The 15429-nt window shown below is 43.5% G+C and overlaps 1 protein-coding gene across 2 annotated transcripts; it reads right to left on the bottom strand.

Annotated features, from left to right (window-relative positions):
* Positions 1–4054: 4054 nt before the first annotated feature.
* On the bottom strand, positions 4055–15356 carry sesn4 (sestrin 4). Of its 2 annotated transcripts, none has more exons than XM_075481602.1 (9): positions 15153–15356; positions 9349–9546; positions 9035–9217; positions 8606–8851; positions 7794–7908; positions 7494–7618; positions 6587–6753; positions 6345–6489; positions 4055–6053 (listed from the first exon to the last, which is right to left on the bottom strand). In XM_075481602.1, exons 1-9 carry the CDS (start codon positions 15216–15218, stop codon positions 5964–5966), a joined length of 1335 nt encoding a protein of 444 aa, XP_075337717.1. In that variant the 5' UTR covers positions 15219–15356; the 3' UTR covers positions 4055–5963. The 2 variants fall into 2 exon arrangements, with proteins under 2 accessions (XP_075337717.1, XP_075337718.1); XM_075481603.1 differs by lacking the exon at positions 15153–15356 and adding an exon at positions 14385–14610.
* Positions 15357–15429: the final 73 nt, after the last annotated feature.

The raw sequence follows: 15429 nt of genomic DNA, 5'->3' as shown, positions 1-15429 counted from the left end.
ATACGTTTCAGTTATTCTCGTGCCACACGTGCGTTTAAACGAGCTCTCAGGTGCATCGCCATCATCAGGATGGCGCCTAACCCGTGTATCATCTTGTCTTGCAGGAGCTCCAATCAACATAACCTCACAAAATGACAGAACAACTGGTGCATCCCTCCTCCGAGCTGGTGGAAGATAACTTTTCTTAATTTTTTTTCTAAAATGCAAAGTTTCTCTGGGACTTTAAACAGCGAATCCAGGCCTCACACATGTCACGTGCCAAGACATGCAGAGGACAGGGAGGTGATTCAGGCTACTGTGCACTGTTTCTCTCCCCCTTTTTTTTTTTTTTTTAACTTAAAAACACTTAGCAACAGTTTGGCTGCTAGCCATGTTTTTCTTGTAATCCGAACAGATTATTTTTAAAGGACACATTACGCGCGACATAATATTTTTTGGAGTGAAAAGACAAATCATCAGCTCCCCCGTGCTGGGAGTTTTTACATTTCAGTCATGTTACACCAGAATAGCTTTAGGGTGGATACGGTACCCCAGATCTCGCTGGCGCTGGTATTGAGGATGTGTTTTTTTTTTTTGTCTTGTAAGAGAGAAAAAAGGCCAGTTTTGAGCAGATTTTGCTCAGCATGAGGTTCCAGGCTAAGCGCTGTTTGACCAACTGACGGATGTGCACGTACTCTGCTGCACCCCCCCGCCCAGAGGGAGATGGAGGAGTCGGGATGAACTTTGAGGATCAGGTGGCAGATTAAAAACTGGACGACTGGAGGTATTAGATGTTTGACTCGCCCGGACTTTCTTTAAATTCTACCAACAGTTTCTTTCTCCATTTGAATTCGATGACTTGAGAGTTTGTATTTGCAGTTTTTGGCATTTTTGACTTCGATCCAGTGTGTTTATGGTAGATGTCAGTTAGAGGGTGGTTTTTTTTTCTTCTTTTTTTCCTTTTAAGAAAAATCCCTGACGTGCAGTTAAACTTAACAAAATGAAGAAATGTGATTTTAAATTTGAACACGGGGCATTCGTGGGTGAAACATTTTTCTTTTTTTTCGCTTGGCCGAGTATTATGCTGTCAAAGACAGCAGAAGGCCTCCACCGTCAAAAGGGTCTGCCTGATTTATTGTCTTTTTTTGTCCTCCTTGAGTCTGTGCGTTTAAAGCACTTAGGTTCCCTGTGACACAGGAACCCCAAACGACGAGAACACACCCACTCATGACGAGTGGGTACCATTTTTCATAAAAGAGAGCGAGTAATCCTGTAAAAGAGAGAGAGAGAGAGAGGGGGTAATGTACACGTTGCACATGTACTTGACGGCACGCTACGCAGACTTATCAGGAGAGGTCAATGGAATCTTGAAGGAAATTTGAAAAATCACTTCTTGAAGGCTTTTGCTGTTTTAACATTTTCCTGATAAATTGTCAGGGGGCGGGGGGGGTGCGATGGGGATTTGGATGCTTCAAATTTAATCTGTACTAACATTCAAGACATAATTCACTGTGTGAGAAGTACAAAAAAAAAGAATATATTTGATTATAGTTTTAATATACAATTTAGATGGAGATAATGAATCAGATATTGATACATATGAATATATTACTAATGCCAAGTGATGTTTTTTTACATTGGAGGAAGCATTCTCAGATCATTTTTAACGGTAATTTTCTATACTTTATTTTTGTAAAGGATGAAATGCATGTAGATTTTTTTACATAACCAAAGGAACACTAATTTCTTTTGCATTTGCATGGCATTTAGGGAGCGCTTGGGCCTGACAGTATCCTCTGTGTACATAAGCTTTGCAGAGACATGTCTGTGACGTCATTTTTTTTTTTTTCTTGGAATGAGGTGAATACTTGACCGCGTGAGCAAAGATTTTCCCGGCCACCTGTTCGGTGCTTTAGTTTTCTGTGATTCCAAGTTTAAAAGGTTAAAATAAAGACAAACAAAACAAACAAACAAACAAAAAAAAAAGGCGACAGCGCGCCGCTGATTCTCATCTCAAAACCAGACTCATACAACCGTTACCTCTCAGAAAAAAAGCAGCAGGAAAACAGCTGTGCACAGATGTAATCGGATAATAGCAAAAACTGTTTCTTTTGCACAATTTCTGTGGCAGCGGACTGGAAACCAACGCGCCGCGTCTTTGATTTGTTGTCCCAGAGACGCCTCTGTCTTTAAAAAGGGGTTTTTAATCTCAAAATTGACTTCCCTTCTGTTTTTGTTTTTTAAGAGAATTTGTACTCTAGCTGTCCAGCCATGTATATTAACACCAGCCTTTTTCTGTTAGTTTTGTTTTTGACTGCCAATATTTAAAACACTAGAGCATGACGTTACTCTGTCGCGAGACTTCGTTTGTCATCTTCCCTCTCTCAAACTTTCGTGTATGTTTCTTTTGGGATCAGACACAATGGCCCCTGCAATATAAACTCATCATTTCACTGTAGTGTGTGTGTGTGTGTGTGTGCATGTGCGTGTGCGTATGTGAATATTTTAGCCCCCGATTTATATAAAGCACTCTCCCCCACATTTTTTTCCTCTCCCCCCCAAACAAATGGTGCTAGATGATGTCATCTGTGACGTATCCAGAGTATGGCATGATGCAATAGGTGCATATCAGGGCCTTTGAATTTTTTCTCGATGTGGCACAAAAAATTTTGGTTATCGTAGAAGCCGCCCCCCCCCCCCCCTCTTTTTTTATATTATGTGTAATTACTTGGCCACTTTAATATGAAAAAGACCAACTTGTTTAAATATGCATGGTTTTACTTTGTATTTTCAATCATAACATGATTATTTTAGGTTTATATGCAACAAACCCCCCTGTTTTTGTTAACAGATGGCCTGTTATTAACAGCTGAAGTGGCTGCTTTTTGTTAGTTTACGGTTGCTGCCTCGGAGCGGTCAGGTGTGGTGTTATAACTTCTCTAATATCTCCCCTTATGTAACGCAACTATGTAGATATTTGTTTCTTCAGCTGTCTTTAAGTAGCAGTTAGTTCCTGTATGTTTTGCATTTTAAAATCCCCCTTTTCTTTTTTTTTTGTGACAGCATTTTAGTATTCGACATGGATTGTTTTGTTTCTCTCAGAGAGGGGGGGGGCGATGAGTTGTGCAAAAGCCAATTGATGTTTGTGATTTTTAATCATGCTGTTAGTTTTTCTATCATTCTGCTCCCCCTCGTTTTTTTCCCCCTTTCTTTACACATTGTAAAGTCAGCCGCAGATGACGAACAGTTCTGAACAGCAGAAATCAATTGAATAAACTGTTTAACCCACTTAGTTCGACTCTGTCTTTGTGACTGCAGGCTTCTGCAGCTCTGCCACTAGAGGCCGCTGTTGGTCCACAGAGTGTTTGAGGACATTAGAGTTGTGTGTTTTGATGAAGGCATCCTACTGTGCAAAGTTAAACGAAAAGTAGTAGCTTCCACCAACAGGACAGCAGTGAGCCCCATAAAAATCACAGAAGAAGCAGACAGTAGAGAGTCTGATGTGTTTAACCGGCCTCTAAACTCACCAGACACCAATCTGACGGGGATCCGTTTTTGGTAGCACAAGTCTCAATATTAGCTGTGTGATCAGAATGTTACAGGAGATCAATGTATGAACATGTATATAAAATGCTGTATCGATATTAAACTTTGATATCACTGTTACTGTAGATACCTGTCGACTGCAACCCCCTAAGGAGAGGTTATTACACAAACAGGTCGTCAGCAGGCGAGTGTTCAGCTCATCTTTTTCCAACCGTCTCCCCCAGAGATGCTCTTATTCAGGAAAAAAACTAATGTAATTCCAGGTGAAACTTTAGTTCTTTTCTTAATCAGCCTGTAGTTTCAGTTCATTTTTCAGCCAATCCTTTCAGGGCAAATGTGTCATTTGAAACGTATTTTCTGAAAATGTTGTGCAATGAAACGAAGATGGTTGATGGGGAAAAATAATGCTTTCTTTGGGTTATATTTAGTTGGAATACGAAGGTTTGTGTAATTTAGTAAATGGCACAAAACCAGAGTTCTGTGTCAAAGGAGAAGAGAAAAAAAAAACAACCCAGGAGGCAGAAGTTATTTTCATAGATCATCTTTATAGAAAACATTTTTTCACATTTTCAAAAAAAACTTTTTTTTTTTTTTTAATCTTTGCACTTGTTCTTTTTTTTTTTTTTTTTTCCCATTTGCCTCATCACCATCCATTTTTGTTTAAAATCTGCCTAAGTAGAACATTTTATTTATTTATTTTTTTTAAACATCCATCTGTGTCGAAGGCTCTCGCCGAGTCGCTGGGGCTTGTGGAAGGTGTCCGATAGACAACAGTGGCGCTCGCAGCTGCAACGCTCATCAGAAATGATGCTGACCGATACCGGGTGAAAAATATCACGTTCCCATTCATGCAGAAATAGTCACAAGTTGTGCATTTGTCAGGTGGGAGCGTTTCAGCCTCCAGCGGTAACATCCCTCCACTCGAGCAGCGCTCCAGTCGTAGCCTGAAGGCACCTGTGTTAACAGCGCTTTAGTTTGCTTTGTTTTTTCTCGATATGCACTTGTTTCTTTAGTAGGTTCTACAGTCGCTAATTCTAACTCTACAGTCTGTCAAACTTCTACGTCGACCCAGACTACAGGACGACAAGCAGGTCCTACAGTCACACCAGGAAAAAAAAAAAAGACAAAAATACTAAAAACAATCGTTTACAAAAACTGTAAATAAAAAAAGAAGAAAAAGTCAGAAAGAAGATATCTTAACAACTACTTCTGCTTCTGCAGATTCTCTCATGTATGTTGTGTTGATAATCAGCTTAATACAGTACACACAGAAGATAAATGCTTTCACACAAAACTCGAGTTTCAAAGCACGAATCAGCGCAGATCTACTTCTGGACGTTTTGAATTCATCCAATTCTATTCGTGGACTTCATGTCCCCTCAAAGGAGGAGTTCTCACTCCGATTTGATTATGTCTTTTTGGAACATTTCTGTAATAACCAAAAAAAGAAGGAAAGAAAAGAGAAACACCCTGTGAATGGCTCAGCTTCAGCGTCACTGCAGTAAACAGCTCAGTGACCTCCTCAGATCAGTTTAGGTACAAATTTTGTGTTTCACAAACATCTTTAAAGTCCTTCCACCTCAGCCCTGGACCGAAAGTGAAAAAGAACCACGAGTCGCGGAAATATCTTAAATGGAGTACCTTCGCTCAGATGTCTGGGGTGGAAAGTGAAAAAGAAAAGTCTGAAAATTTGAGGACCAACAGTCTAAAAGTTATACAGTGAAGAAGAAAGGCATCGGACCCACCAACTCTGTCTCAATGTCTACTTAAGAGCTACATTGCATTATAAATATATAAAGTTTAAAAAAGTGCTTATTAAAAGGAACTATAGTGATGTGATAACTTCCAGCAGTGTCACGGCTGTGTTTGTTCACCGTCCATTCGATGTCCTCCACCAACACTGACAAAGATTGTCCAAAAGAAAAGACGAGACGAAGGCAAAGGCCCCGGTCTCCCATCAACATTCATTCAACTTGTACAAAAAAAATTGGTTTCTTTTTTTCTTTTTGGGAAAGCATAGTTAATACAAAAGGAGACATGAAATGAAAAGGAGTGTTGGCCACTGGTAACACGCTGCTGCGTCCCAGCAGTTTCTCACCGTCTGAACTGGAACACGAGACAACAGGTAAAAAGGAAAATACCTATTTAGAATTGCACATAGCCTTTGAGAGCCAGGATCTTTTCTGGGAGGACGTCACAAAAACACCAACTGCAGGAGGGGGAGGGGGGGAGCGGCACCTAACGGTATAAATACATTTTATCTGAGAGAAGGAAAAAGCACATTCATGAGGCACAGCTACGAAGATTTGAGCTCAGTGTCCCTAAAAGTGCCGCCCTCGTCCCCGCGGTCACCGTCTGCAGTTGAGACGTCTTCACTGTCGTGTCGCTGGGTCTCTCTGTACCGGCAAAGAGTTTCAACTTTGTCCCCCTCCGAGCACTCAGGCAATCATGTACTGAGTGATGGCTCTCAGCGCGTACAGCAGCTCCGCCTGCAACCGGGCCTCCATGATTAGTAGATTTAAGTGTATCTGAGGAAAGACAAACATTCGGATCAAAAACGGCTCCGTAAAGTGTCCGATGTTCCCTTTGCTACTGAGAATAACACGAAAAGACAGACAACAACTTTAACTTAGGTTCGCTCTGACCATCAACATGTTACGTCTTGACTGATTTATGAGAAAACTAAAAGACACGCAGGCTATGAGCCAAGCCAGCTGCTCTCCGCTGTCAGAGAGCACACAGACATGACTGCGGCATCAGCCTTAATCCAATAAGTACGTGAACGTATTCTTTAAGAGGATCACGAGACGCTCTCGTACCCTTTCTGTAGTTTTAAGCGGAGTCCAACTCTGCGGACACACTGGGGTTTTTGTGGCATCCGGAAAACAAGCCACCGCCTTGATGTACAACTTCAAATTTCGCTCCAGCAGCTGGTTCACCTCTCCGTAGTCGTAGTCGTCGTAGCTGTGAGCAAAAGCAAAAGTAAGTATGGACTAAACGCAACGACGAGCAGAGGATGGTCCACTGTTAGCGGGAGCAAGTCATAAAGTGCTTTCCTCACCGTATTCCTAACACACAGTGGATGTAATTCCAGATCGCCCTCTTCATGTCGGGGCTGTGCAATGAGGGGAGGGTGGTTACGCTCCTGAATCTGTCGTCCAAGAGGTGCCCGATGTCCGAGTACAACCTGTTGACTAAGGAGAAGCCGTGGTCTTCCCATGAATAGTCCTGCAGAGCCAATGCAACAAGTTAGTACCACAAAACTACACCACAGGCTCCCGATACACCCTGTGTGTCTGCCAAATGTCGCCAGTTGAAAAGGGATATTTCTGTGTTTTTGACTGGGTTGAATGAAGGACTTATGAGCAGTCAATGCAGCTTACAAGCTTAAGTTTACATTTCCTCAGAAAGGGGCCACAAGAAAAGCTAATTTTCCACCATTTTTAACAACTCGAACCTCAAAGGCAAGAGCGATATGGTGGGTATTTACAGAGCGTCGCTTCTGCCTCAAACTGTGGCACAGAGAGGGTTGAGGCCACATAGGGTTGCAAACCAGACTGTTGGATGCACCGAGGACTGACGCTACACAGACGTTCTGCAGCGGAGAAAGTTTAAACATCTGTCTGATGCAGATGTGACGAAGTCAAAAAAATGTTGTCTTGTCATACTTTAGTGTTTTCCTGTAATCTTCATCATTGCTGTCCTTTATGCAGCACAGAACCACTAACATCGTCATTTTAATGTATTGTTAATGGGATGTGAGCCTTAATGCGTCAGACAGCAAAAAAAACTTCTCTCACATGCTTCTTCAGTCAATCTAAAAGGCTAAAATGCCAATTACATCATTAATTAATGAGCTCTGACCGGTGGCACGTTAACGCAGACACCAAATCTACATTTTCGTGTGGTCACATATCACCAGGCTGCACATTTGTTTACCGACCCATGTACAAATGTAGCATCCTCACCTGAACTCTCAACACTTGGAAGTGGTCCTCGTCCCTGCGGGCGAACTCCTGATAGCAAAAGTCAGGGTCTGTGATGAAGCGCGACGGATCTGCGAAGCACATCGTCTCCTCCTCGTCTTCCAGGTCTAAAAAAAGAGATGATGACAGCAGAGGAGGCGGAGAAGAGGAACAGAGTGCGTCACCAAGTGTGGCTGACGAGTGGTAAATGCTCAAGTTTCACAACATGTGACCTAAATTTCACACTCAAGATAACCATCAGAAACGAGTGTAAACATGGGTCTTCTTCAGTGCGTCTGTCACCTGTTTGCTGGAGTGTCTGTGTCTGCAGAAAGCGCTCTTCTCTCTTCTCACACTCCTCCTGGGATTTCTGGATCCTCTCCTTTAGACCCACCATGTCACAGCCGGAGTCAAAGGACTGTCGGACACAAAAACAAGTCGATGTGAGGACCAAGTTGAATGGACCTTTATGCCCATTACAAGGCAAACACGGCAGCTGCTCCCATGACGAGGAGTAATCTAATAGTGCATGCAATGTGAGAACAAATAACCATCCCCTTTTACCATTTACAATAAATCTATGCGATGCCAAATCAGACTGCGAGCGGGGACTGAAAACATCACACTTTCATACTATACGGTTATGTTTTGATCAATTAAGCAAGGGATCACATGAACCCTTTTAGTTCTTACACAAGTAACTTTTACAAGCGCCGTAAATACTTAAATCGAATTGAAATGACTAAAATTTGCTTGCCGTCACATGTTGGGACGTCCCAAGATCATTCTTCACGAGATCGAATATCATATGATTTAGTTTGGAAAAATGTAACATTAAAAAGATTATTCGATTAATCATAAATTGAGCACGAGTTGTAGGGTTCCCTGTAAAACCTGTATTATACTATACTATATATCTGTGCATGGAGAGAAAATAAATCCATATTTATGCGTCATTAAAAAAAAAAAGTGCTTTGAAAGTTTCTGAGCTTTGCAAATGTTTTCAAGACAACATGAAAGAAATACTTTTATAAGACATGTTCGCTCTGCAATTATTTGTGGCTTTTATTTAACAAAAAAAAAAAAGAAGAAGAAAAACAAGGCATTTTAGTTACCCGTCGTCGTGTTATATGTTCGGGGGGAGTGGCGAGCGATGGAGGCACGTTAGTGTTGCCGTTGGCAGCATCAAAAGCGCAAAGGCTTGACGGGGTACCGTTAGGAGATTTGGAGAAAGGGACAAAGTCTGAGTCTGTTTCGCATCCAAAGACAAAGCTGCAGAGGGAGTGGCAGTGGGCCAGGATGACCACGGCCTGCACCAGCTCCGCCAGCGACCAGCACTGCTCGCCCGCCTTCAGCAGCTTCTGGAGGGAACACAGACACAAAGACACGCTGCTATCGTCTCAGGAAACTATAATAATATTACTAAATAAAAAAAGACTTTAACAGCACAAACAGTTCCACGTTTCCCCTTTTTTTTGTGTGTCTTTTTAAGGTTTCCGCTCCGTCTGCTGTGAGCGATACACCTCAGGTTTTCATTCTCGTACCTGGATGTGAGAGCAGGCGGTCAGCCAGGGTTGGTGGGCCAGAACTTTGTTGATGTGGTCAAGGAGGCGAAGGCGAGCGGGCGCCGCCTCCAAACCCTGCAACCACAGAGGGTCTCCGCCCACCCTCAGAAACTGGGCTGAGTGCAGGTACACCAGGTAGTTGCAGTGATGTCGTGCTGCAGCCTGGAAGAGAACAACGAGGCCGTAGAGTTTAACAAAAAAAACCTAACTTTTAACTAACTCTGTGTCATACAGGCACGATGTCTGGTGATTCAAACAGTGCAGGGAGCCGCCTTCAGAACCGCGTCACTGACCATGATGGCGATATAATGGCGGTATGGCAGCGGCAGGGGGCCGTCCATGTGCAGGATGTAATGCTGTGTGCGCAGGAAGCTCTCCAGATACTGGGGGTGAGACGCCATCTGCTGGGATACGGCGTCCACGCTCCCCCTGCTGACCAGAGCTTTCATGAACAGCAACGACACTCGCTCCCTCTCACCGTTCACCATCACCTACAGAAACCAGGACAAAGAGGACAGACAGGGTTGATGTCTGAGGGGAAACGTTGAAATAATGAGCCGCGCTCCCACCCATTGTATTCTCTAGTGTGTCTGATGATGAGGAAGCAGTTACTAACCTACTTTGTTTACCATCTGTTCAACATTTTGGACATATTTCAAACAAAAATCCCTAAAAAAATACAAGTTCCAGCTGTTCAGCGCCTTCTTTATTTGTCAGTGAACTCTGTAACATTGATTATTACTGACATTTCACAGACTAAACTATTAATCAGCTTATCGCGCATAATGTACTTTTTTTTCTTCTTCTTCTTCTTCCCAAAACTGATCACACGGATAAATGCTCCTGTTAAAGCAAGCAAAATGGACTTAAAACCAGCGATGCATGGCTGACTTTCCTTGGGAGTATTTACGAGGTTTCATCTTGTGGCCAAAGATTCTTGGCTTGGGATAAAGTTGGACTTCAGAGTCCCACACCATGTGATGATGGGCTCAGACTGTGTTTTGGACTGGAGTCATGTTCCACACCTTAAATCAGCGGAAGGAGAGGCAGTCTTGGAAGAAGAGCAGCTGCGATGCCGTGTTTGCCGGCGCCACTGGCAAGCGAGCGCATTCCTGACATTATTTTTTTTTTTTCTTCCTCCGAACACAACAAGCAAACAGCATCTCAGCAGACACAAAAACAACAAGTCGGGGTGGTAGCAGCTCTGTCAAACGCTTCACACGAGTCCACTAAATGTTTATGAAATGGAGACGAAATGCTAAATTATGCGTTTTTCACTTGAATTGAAAGTGGAAGCAGTAAACAAAAATAATACACAACTGAAACCAGGAGAGAAAGAAGCACCTAAAATTGCTCTCTGAAAAGGGGATTTACAAGATGGGAGCAAGCACATGTGAAAGTTGAGCTTAGGGAGGCCTTGAAGAGGGAAGTGGAGCAGCAGCAAAGAAATGGATGAAGCCAAACACACAAACATGGGAGCGACTTGGCTGAGCAGCCCGCGGCCAAGAGAAACAGACCCATGTGGAGAGGGAAGCTGGCCTGCCCTCACTGGCACAGCCATTTATTAGCTCTCTCTCCATCACACAATGACCTCAAGGAAAAGGTGTCGGGGAGCTCGGCCACGAACGGGGACTCGGTTCCCCTGCACGTGAAACCCGAGCGCACAGAGCTGATCAAAACCAAACGGTCTGCCGCAGTCTGAAATGTACAAATGTTGGCAAAGACTTCTGCTTTTGACAACAAACTGCTGTCTAGGATTATTACGCTCCGGTCAGACACCAAAACTAGTGTCACAGACAGAAGTAGCACGCTGTGACTGGCAGACCTGGTTATTTAATTCAAGGGCTGTAAGACTCTTTGGCATTCAGCGCCATGTTTATCTGGCTGAAAACTCCATGTGGTATTTCACTTTACTTTGCAGTGGATGAAGGTTTCCGCCTGATCCAGCAAGGAGCTCCACCTCTCGACCTACATAGAATGAATGCTCAGGTCGTGACAGGCACATTAGCACTGTACACATTTAACAAATCAATCCCATTCATTTACGGATCCCTAATCTCACAGTAAAAGACGAGGAGAGCTGGCACTGAATGAAACACGCCCAAACGCAGACGCTGACCTTCTCTAGCCTGTCAACGCACATAAGAAATAGGGTGGAGGGAATGTGGAGTGCACAGGTGCCTGCCAATCAAAGACCCACAAGAGCACATTCACTCAAGGATCTCTCCAAACACAAGAGCTACTGATTAGTATGCCGAGCGGCAGAATCTAGGTTACTGCTCCATCAAGCACTAACTGGCTTGATCGCTGAAAGGAACAGTGTTGCACCAACCTGCATTTCAGAGGCCTCGACTATTCAGATATAATGCCTCGAGTGCAATTTCTCAAGGCCTTAAAAGTAGGGCAAATAAAAAAAAACTATCCTTTCCAGCCTTCCGAGGTAGAAAAAGTTCAGATTGTAACATTGACTGTTCATGATTCCAAGTCTGGAATCATGTCAGGATCCGTGCGAAACAAATAAACATGTGTTTTTTCTTTAAATACAGAAAAAATAACAATAATCCTGTCATGTAGAGTTTTTTAAAATCTGATTATCAAATATTTCTGACCGAGCTGCATTAACTCTGCAGGATATCTAAATGCTGAAAAGATATTTTGCTGGAAAAACTCGCGGAAACAATAGCGGCTGTAATCATCTTTGGCTTTGTGGTATTTCCAGACGTGTAAGGAATGTGAGATATTAAAGGTTGCCTATTGCTTCCAATGCTGCCACGACAAAACCTTGGTTCGTGTAAAAGAGGTAGAAATACTTCAGCAAAAGGCTGCAGCTGTTGTTAAAGCAAAAATTACAAATATGTGCACTGAACTGTGAACCCTCTACCCACACAGGCCAGTAAACAGCATCTTTAAAAAGTACTCCTCAGGAAAGTGGCAAACAAAGTGTCACCAAGTCATCATCAGGAAGAAAACCCAAAACCCCAGAAGAAGTGTTAATACGTAGATTCTAAAAGCTCGAATGGCTCTTTAACTGTCACAATTTCAGCCATCATTAGCTGGAAAAACTGTAATAAAGTGATAAAACTTACTGTTCTACGGAGTGCCGAGATGGGATTTGCAGTCAGTGGCATCACGCAATAAAAGAGGAAATTGGTATTTTGTGTAATTTCGAACATGTCTGGACAAAGTCTACAGAAAAGCCAAACTGAAACAGGAACTCCCGTAGATGTGAGCATCGACGAAGCAGGAAATCACACATCCTACACAGTCAACAGAATCTGCTGCCGACACAATGACAAAAGTAAGAGTCTCTGGGCTCTTACTTTTCAGATAAAAAGATCAAACCAGCTTCGATCACACATGTCTTTTATTTTGCTTCACAGAAGCAATCAGAGTTTCAAACTTCTGTAATTAAAGTGACCCATCCAGCTGTGCTTCAAGAACCATGAAAACCAGTCGATATTCGAGATTAATAAAGACTGTGGGAAAAGGGCTCCTTTATCATAGCTGTGTCCAGGCACCCAGAATAATGTTTATTAATCTTCCACACAGGCTGCACACAACAGTACTCTTGACAAGGCAATGCACTTTATTATCCACCCACTTGAGAAGAAAGAGAGAGAGAGAGAGAGAGAGAGAGAGAGAGAGAGAGAGAGAGAGAGAGAGAAAAAAAAAGACTGGTAACAAGCATGTGTGGGTGGATTTATAAAGCAACGAGAAACACCTCATCTAGACGGCTGAGCATTACAAAGCACATTTTGGCTTTGACATAAATCTATCAGCTGTCCTTGCAAATGCACCCGACAAGGAACCGGTTTTTGAAACTTATCAAAAAATGAGCCTGAGGGTGACAAAAGCAGGACAGTGTCGCTGATATGGGAGCGCCGCTGTTTTTCGATCGCGAGACGCATTCAAACTGGGGGCTTGCATGCAAAATGTTTTTCAAAAAAATGAGTTCTCGCGAAGGGGCCTGGTGTTAGTAAAAAAAAGTCACAGGTGTAGATCACCGATGCTCAAAGAGAGAAGACACGGGGAAAAAGAGGTCTCCCTTCTCGACACCGGAGAGGTCATTTGTATATTGATCAGAGTGGTATGAGGCAGGGATGAAATGAAAAACAGGGGTGACGTCACCGAGGGGAGGAAAGGTAAATGGAGACAAAGAAAAGCTTTGATAGCTGGCGGACAACGCAGTGGCACTGTACAAACGGATACATGAAGCAGAGCTCGGGTCTAAGATGACACACAAAGGAATGGAAAAATGATGCCAGACGTAGGTTGAATCTGGGTTTGTGTAGTGTGTAACATGTGTGGTGGGCTGCGGGGGGGGGGGGCTGCTGCTGCAGATACAGTATAAGGACATTCAATCTGAATTCCAACTGGGCCTGGATGCGGTCTGTCCTTATCATGCGCTGCTGTCCCGGCGGCATTAACCTCCCACCCCCACCTTCATCACCGGAAACAAGCAGCCGGGGACGATTTTGGCTCTGCAACCTGAACTCAAGGAGTAATGCAAAACAAACCAGCTGCAGCCCTGAGCGGTTTGGAGAGGGCAAGAGTGGGGAGGGACAGGAGCTGCACATACAGCCACAACCAGGACAAACCAAACACTGTGCTGCAGCATGGAAAAAAGGAAACGCAAGCCTGCATACAGCAGATGAGTGATTGGATATGTCTGTAAACAAGGTAGGCAGGTAGAGCAAGGACGGGACGCAGGTTCAAAAAGACTTTCACTGATAACAGGAAAATTTATTGCTGATATTATTCACCAGCAAGAATGGGGGCGTGAGGCTATCAAAACACAGTAAAATGCATGATAAGTTTATGAGTCTGTTTGAACAAACAGCTTTAATTCAGCGAGTTATCATCCTTTGAAATAATAATTGCCATGTTTACAACAAACAGAGAGAAGTAGGGCGTACTGGACTTGTAACCAGAGCTGCTGCTCACACTCCTGCCTGTTTTGTTCCATTTCTGGACTCTAATCTGCAGCAAACATGTCTTTTTTCTTTTTTTTAAGACCGCACTCGGGATGGCGCCCCCTTTCTGTTGCAAGTCGAAAACACAACAGTTAACGAGAAAAACAACTTTGATTGGCAGTCCAGATCAACCAAAGAAAAAAACAACAAAAAAACACCACAATAAGAATCCCAGACTTAAGAGAAACAGCAAGCTGCAGTGAAACCGACACAACCCCGGCCTGTCCGGGTAGATTAAGCACATTTGCAGTGTTGTGTTCTCATATTTTAAGTCTGAGCCCTTACATTGGCACTGCATTACTTCACAGCAAACTGACACACTTTCCTCCCAAATCCTCGGATGATGTCACCCTCACCTGCAGCTTCCTCCACACACCGCAGCGTCTCGGGCCGTTACCGCACGTATTCCGTCCATTTTCAGCAAGACAAAAGTCAAAATTTAACCGCACATTTAAATGAGATACTCAAACCAGCCCAGGTGAAACAACAAAGCCGAGAGCAGTCGTTAAACTCTTGGTGCAGAAACACCGACGCGAATGTCCACGAGCCGGGGCCGTTTTCTTTAATAAACCGTTTTTTTTTCTTTAGCTTCAGCTGACAAACCGCTGCGAGCTTTACGTGACACTGTGACGGCTGGAGATGGAAACCACAATCTGCGTCTGGATGGGGAGCAAGGGGAGCAGTTTCCTAACGCTGTATTGCGCCACAAAAAAACACTTATTTTGTCATTTCAGTTTAGATTTATATCTGGCACGATTTTTTCGCGAACAGTCTTGCGAGTTAACAAGTTTCTGTTAGAAGTTTGTTGCGGCTAACGCTAAGCTAACTCCTCCAGAGACGTTTCTGGTCCCACTCCGTTAAAAAGTTTACAAACTAAAAAACATGACAAAGCCGAGTTGCTCACAATTCATTTTGACTGATAACACCTATCGTGGGTGATTTAAATCTTAAAATGATAGCGAAGCTGCCTGTAAGCGCCGGTTAAGAGAGGAGCTATTTCTCAGATATATATCTTCAAATGAATGAACGGTTCTCGCTACTCAGTTAGCAGCTAGCTTCATTTTGTCCAAACTTGACTTGGCCAAATATTTTACGCCATGGGCAATGTCATAATTACAGCCTACCTGTTTCTGGACTCGCTGGCACTGCGATCTTAAGGGATACTCCATTTTATTCGTACAGATGATCATTTTCCAAAAAAAGTGCGGTATTGCATGGATGCGCCTGGAGTCTTTCTTGGTGCTTGCTAACAAAGGCAGCGCGTCTCTCAGTGGCCGCAGTCGGCTTCTCCGAAGCTGTAGACTGAACTGCGAGGAAAGAAAAGCTTCCCAGAGCAAAGCTGACAGCTCCAGTAACAGTGTGCCCAATCAAAGCGCAGGAGGCGGAGCTGTGCTGCCTGAG

Source organism: Odontesthes bonariensis, chromosome 13, assembly GCF_027942865.1.
Source record: "Odontesthes bonariensis isolate fOdoBon6 chromosome 13, fOdoBon6.hap1, whole genome shotgun sequence".
NCBI classification, from domain to species: Eukaryota; Metazoa; Chordata; class Actinopteri; order Atheriniformes; family Atherinopsidae; genus Odontesthes; species Odontesthes bonariensis.
Note: the sequence above shows the minus strand (reverse complement) of the source record. Positions and strands in the feature narration are given on the sequence as shown.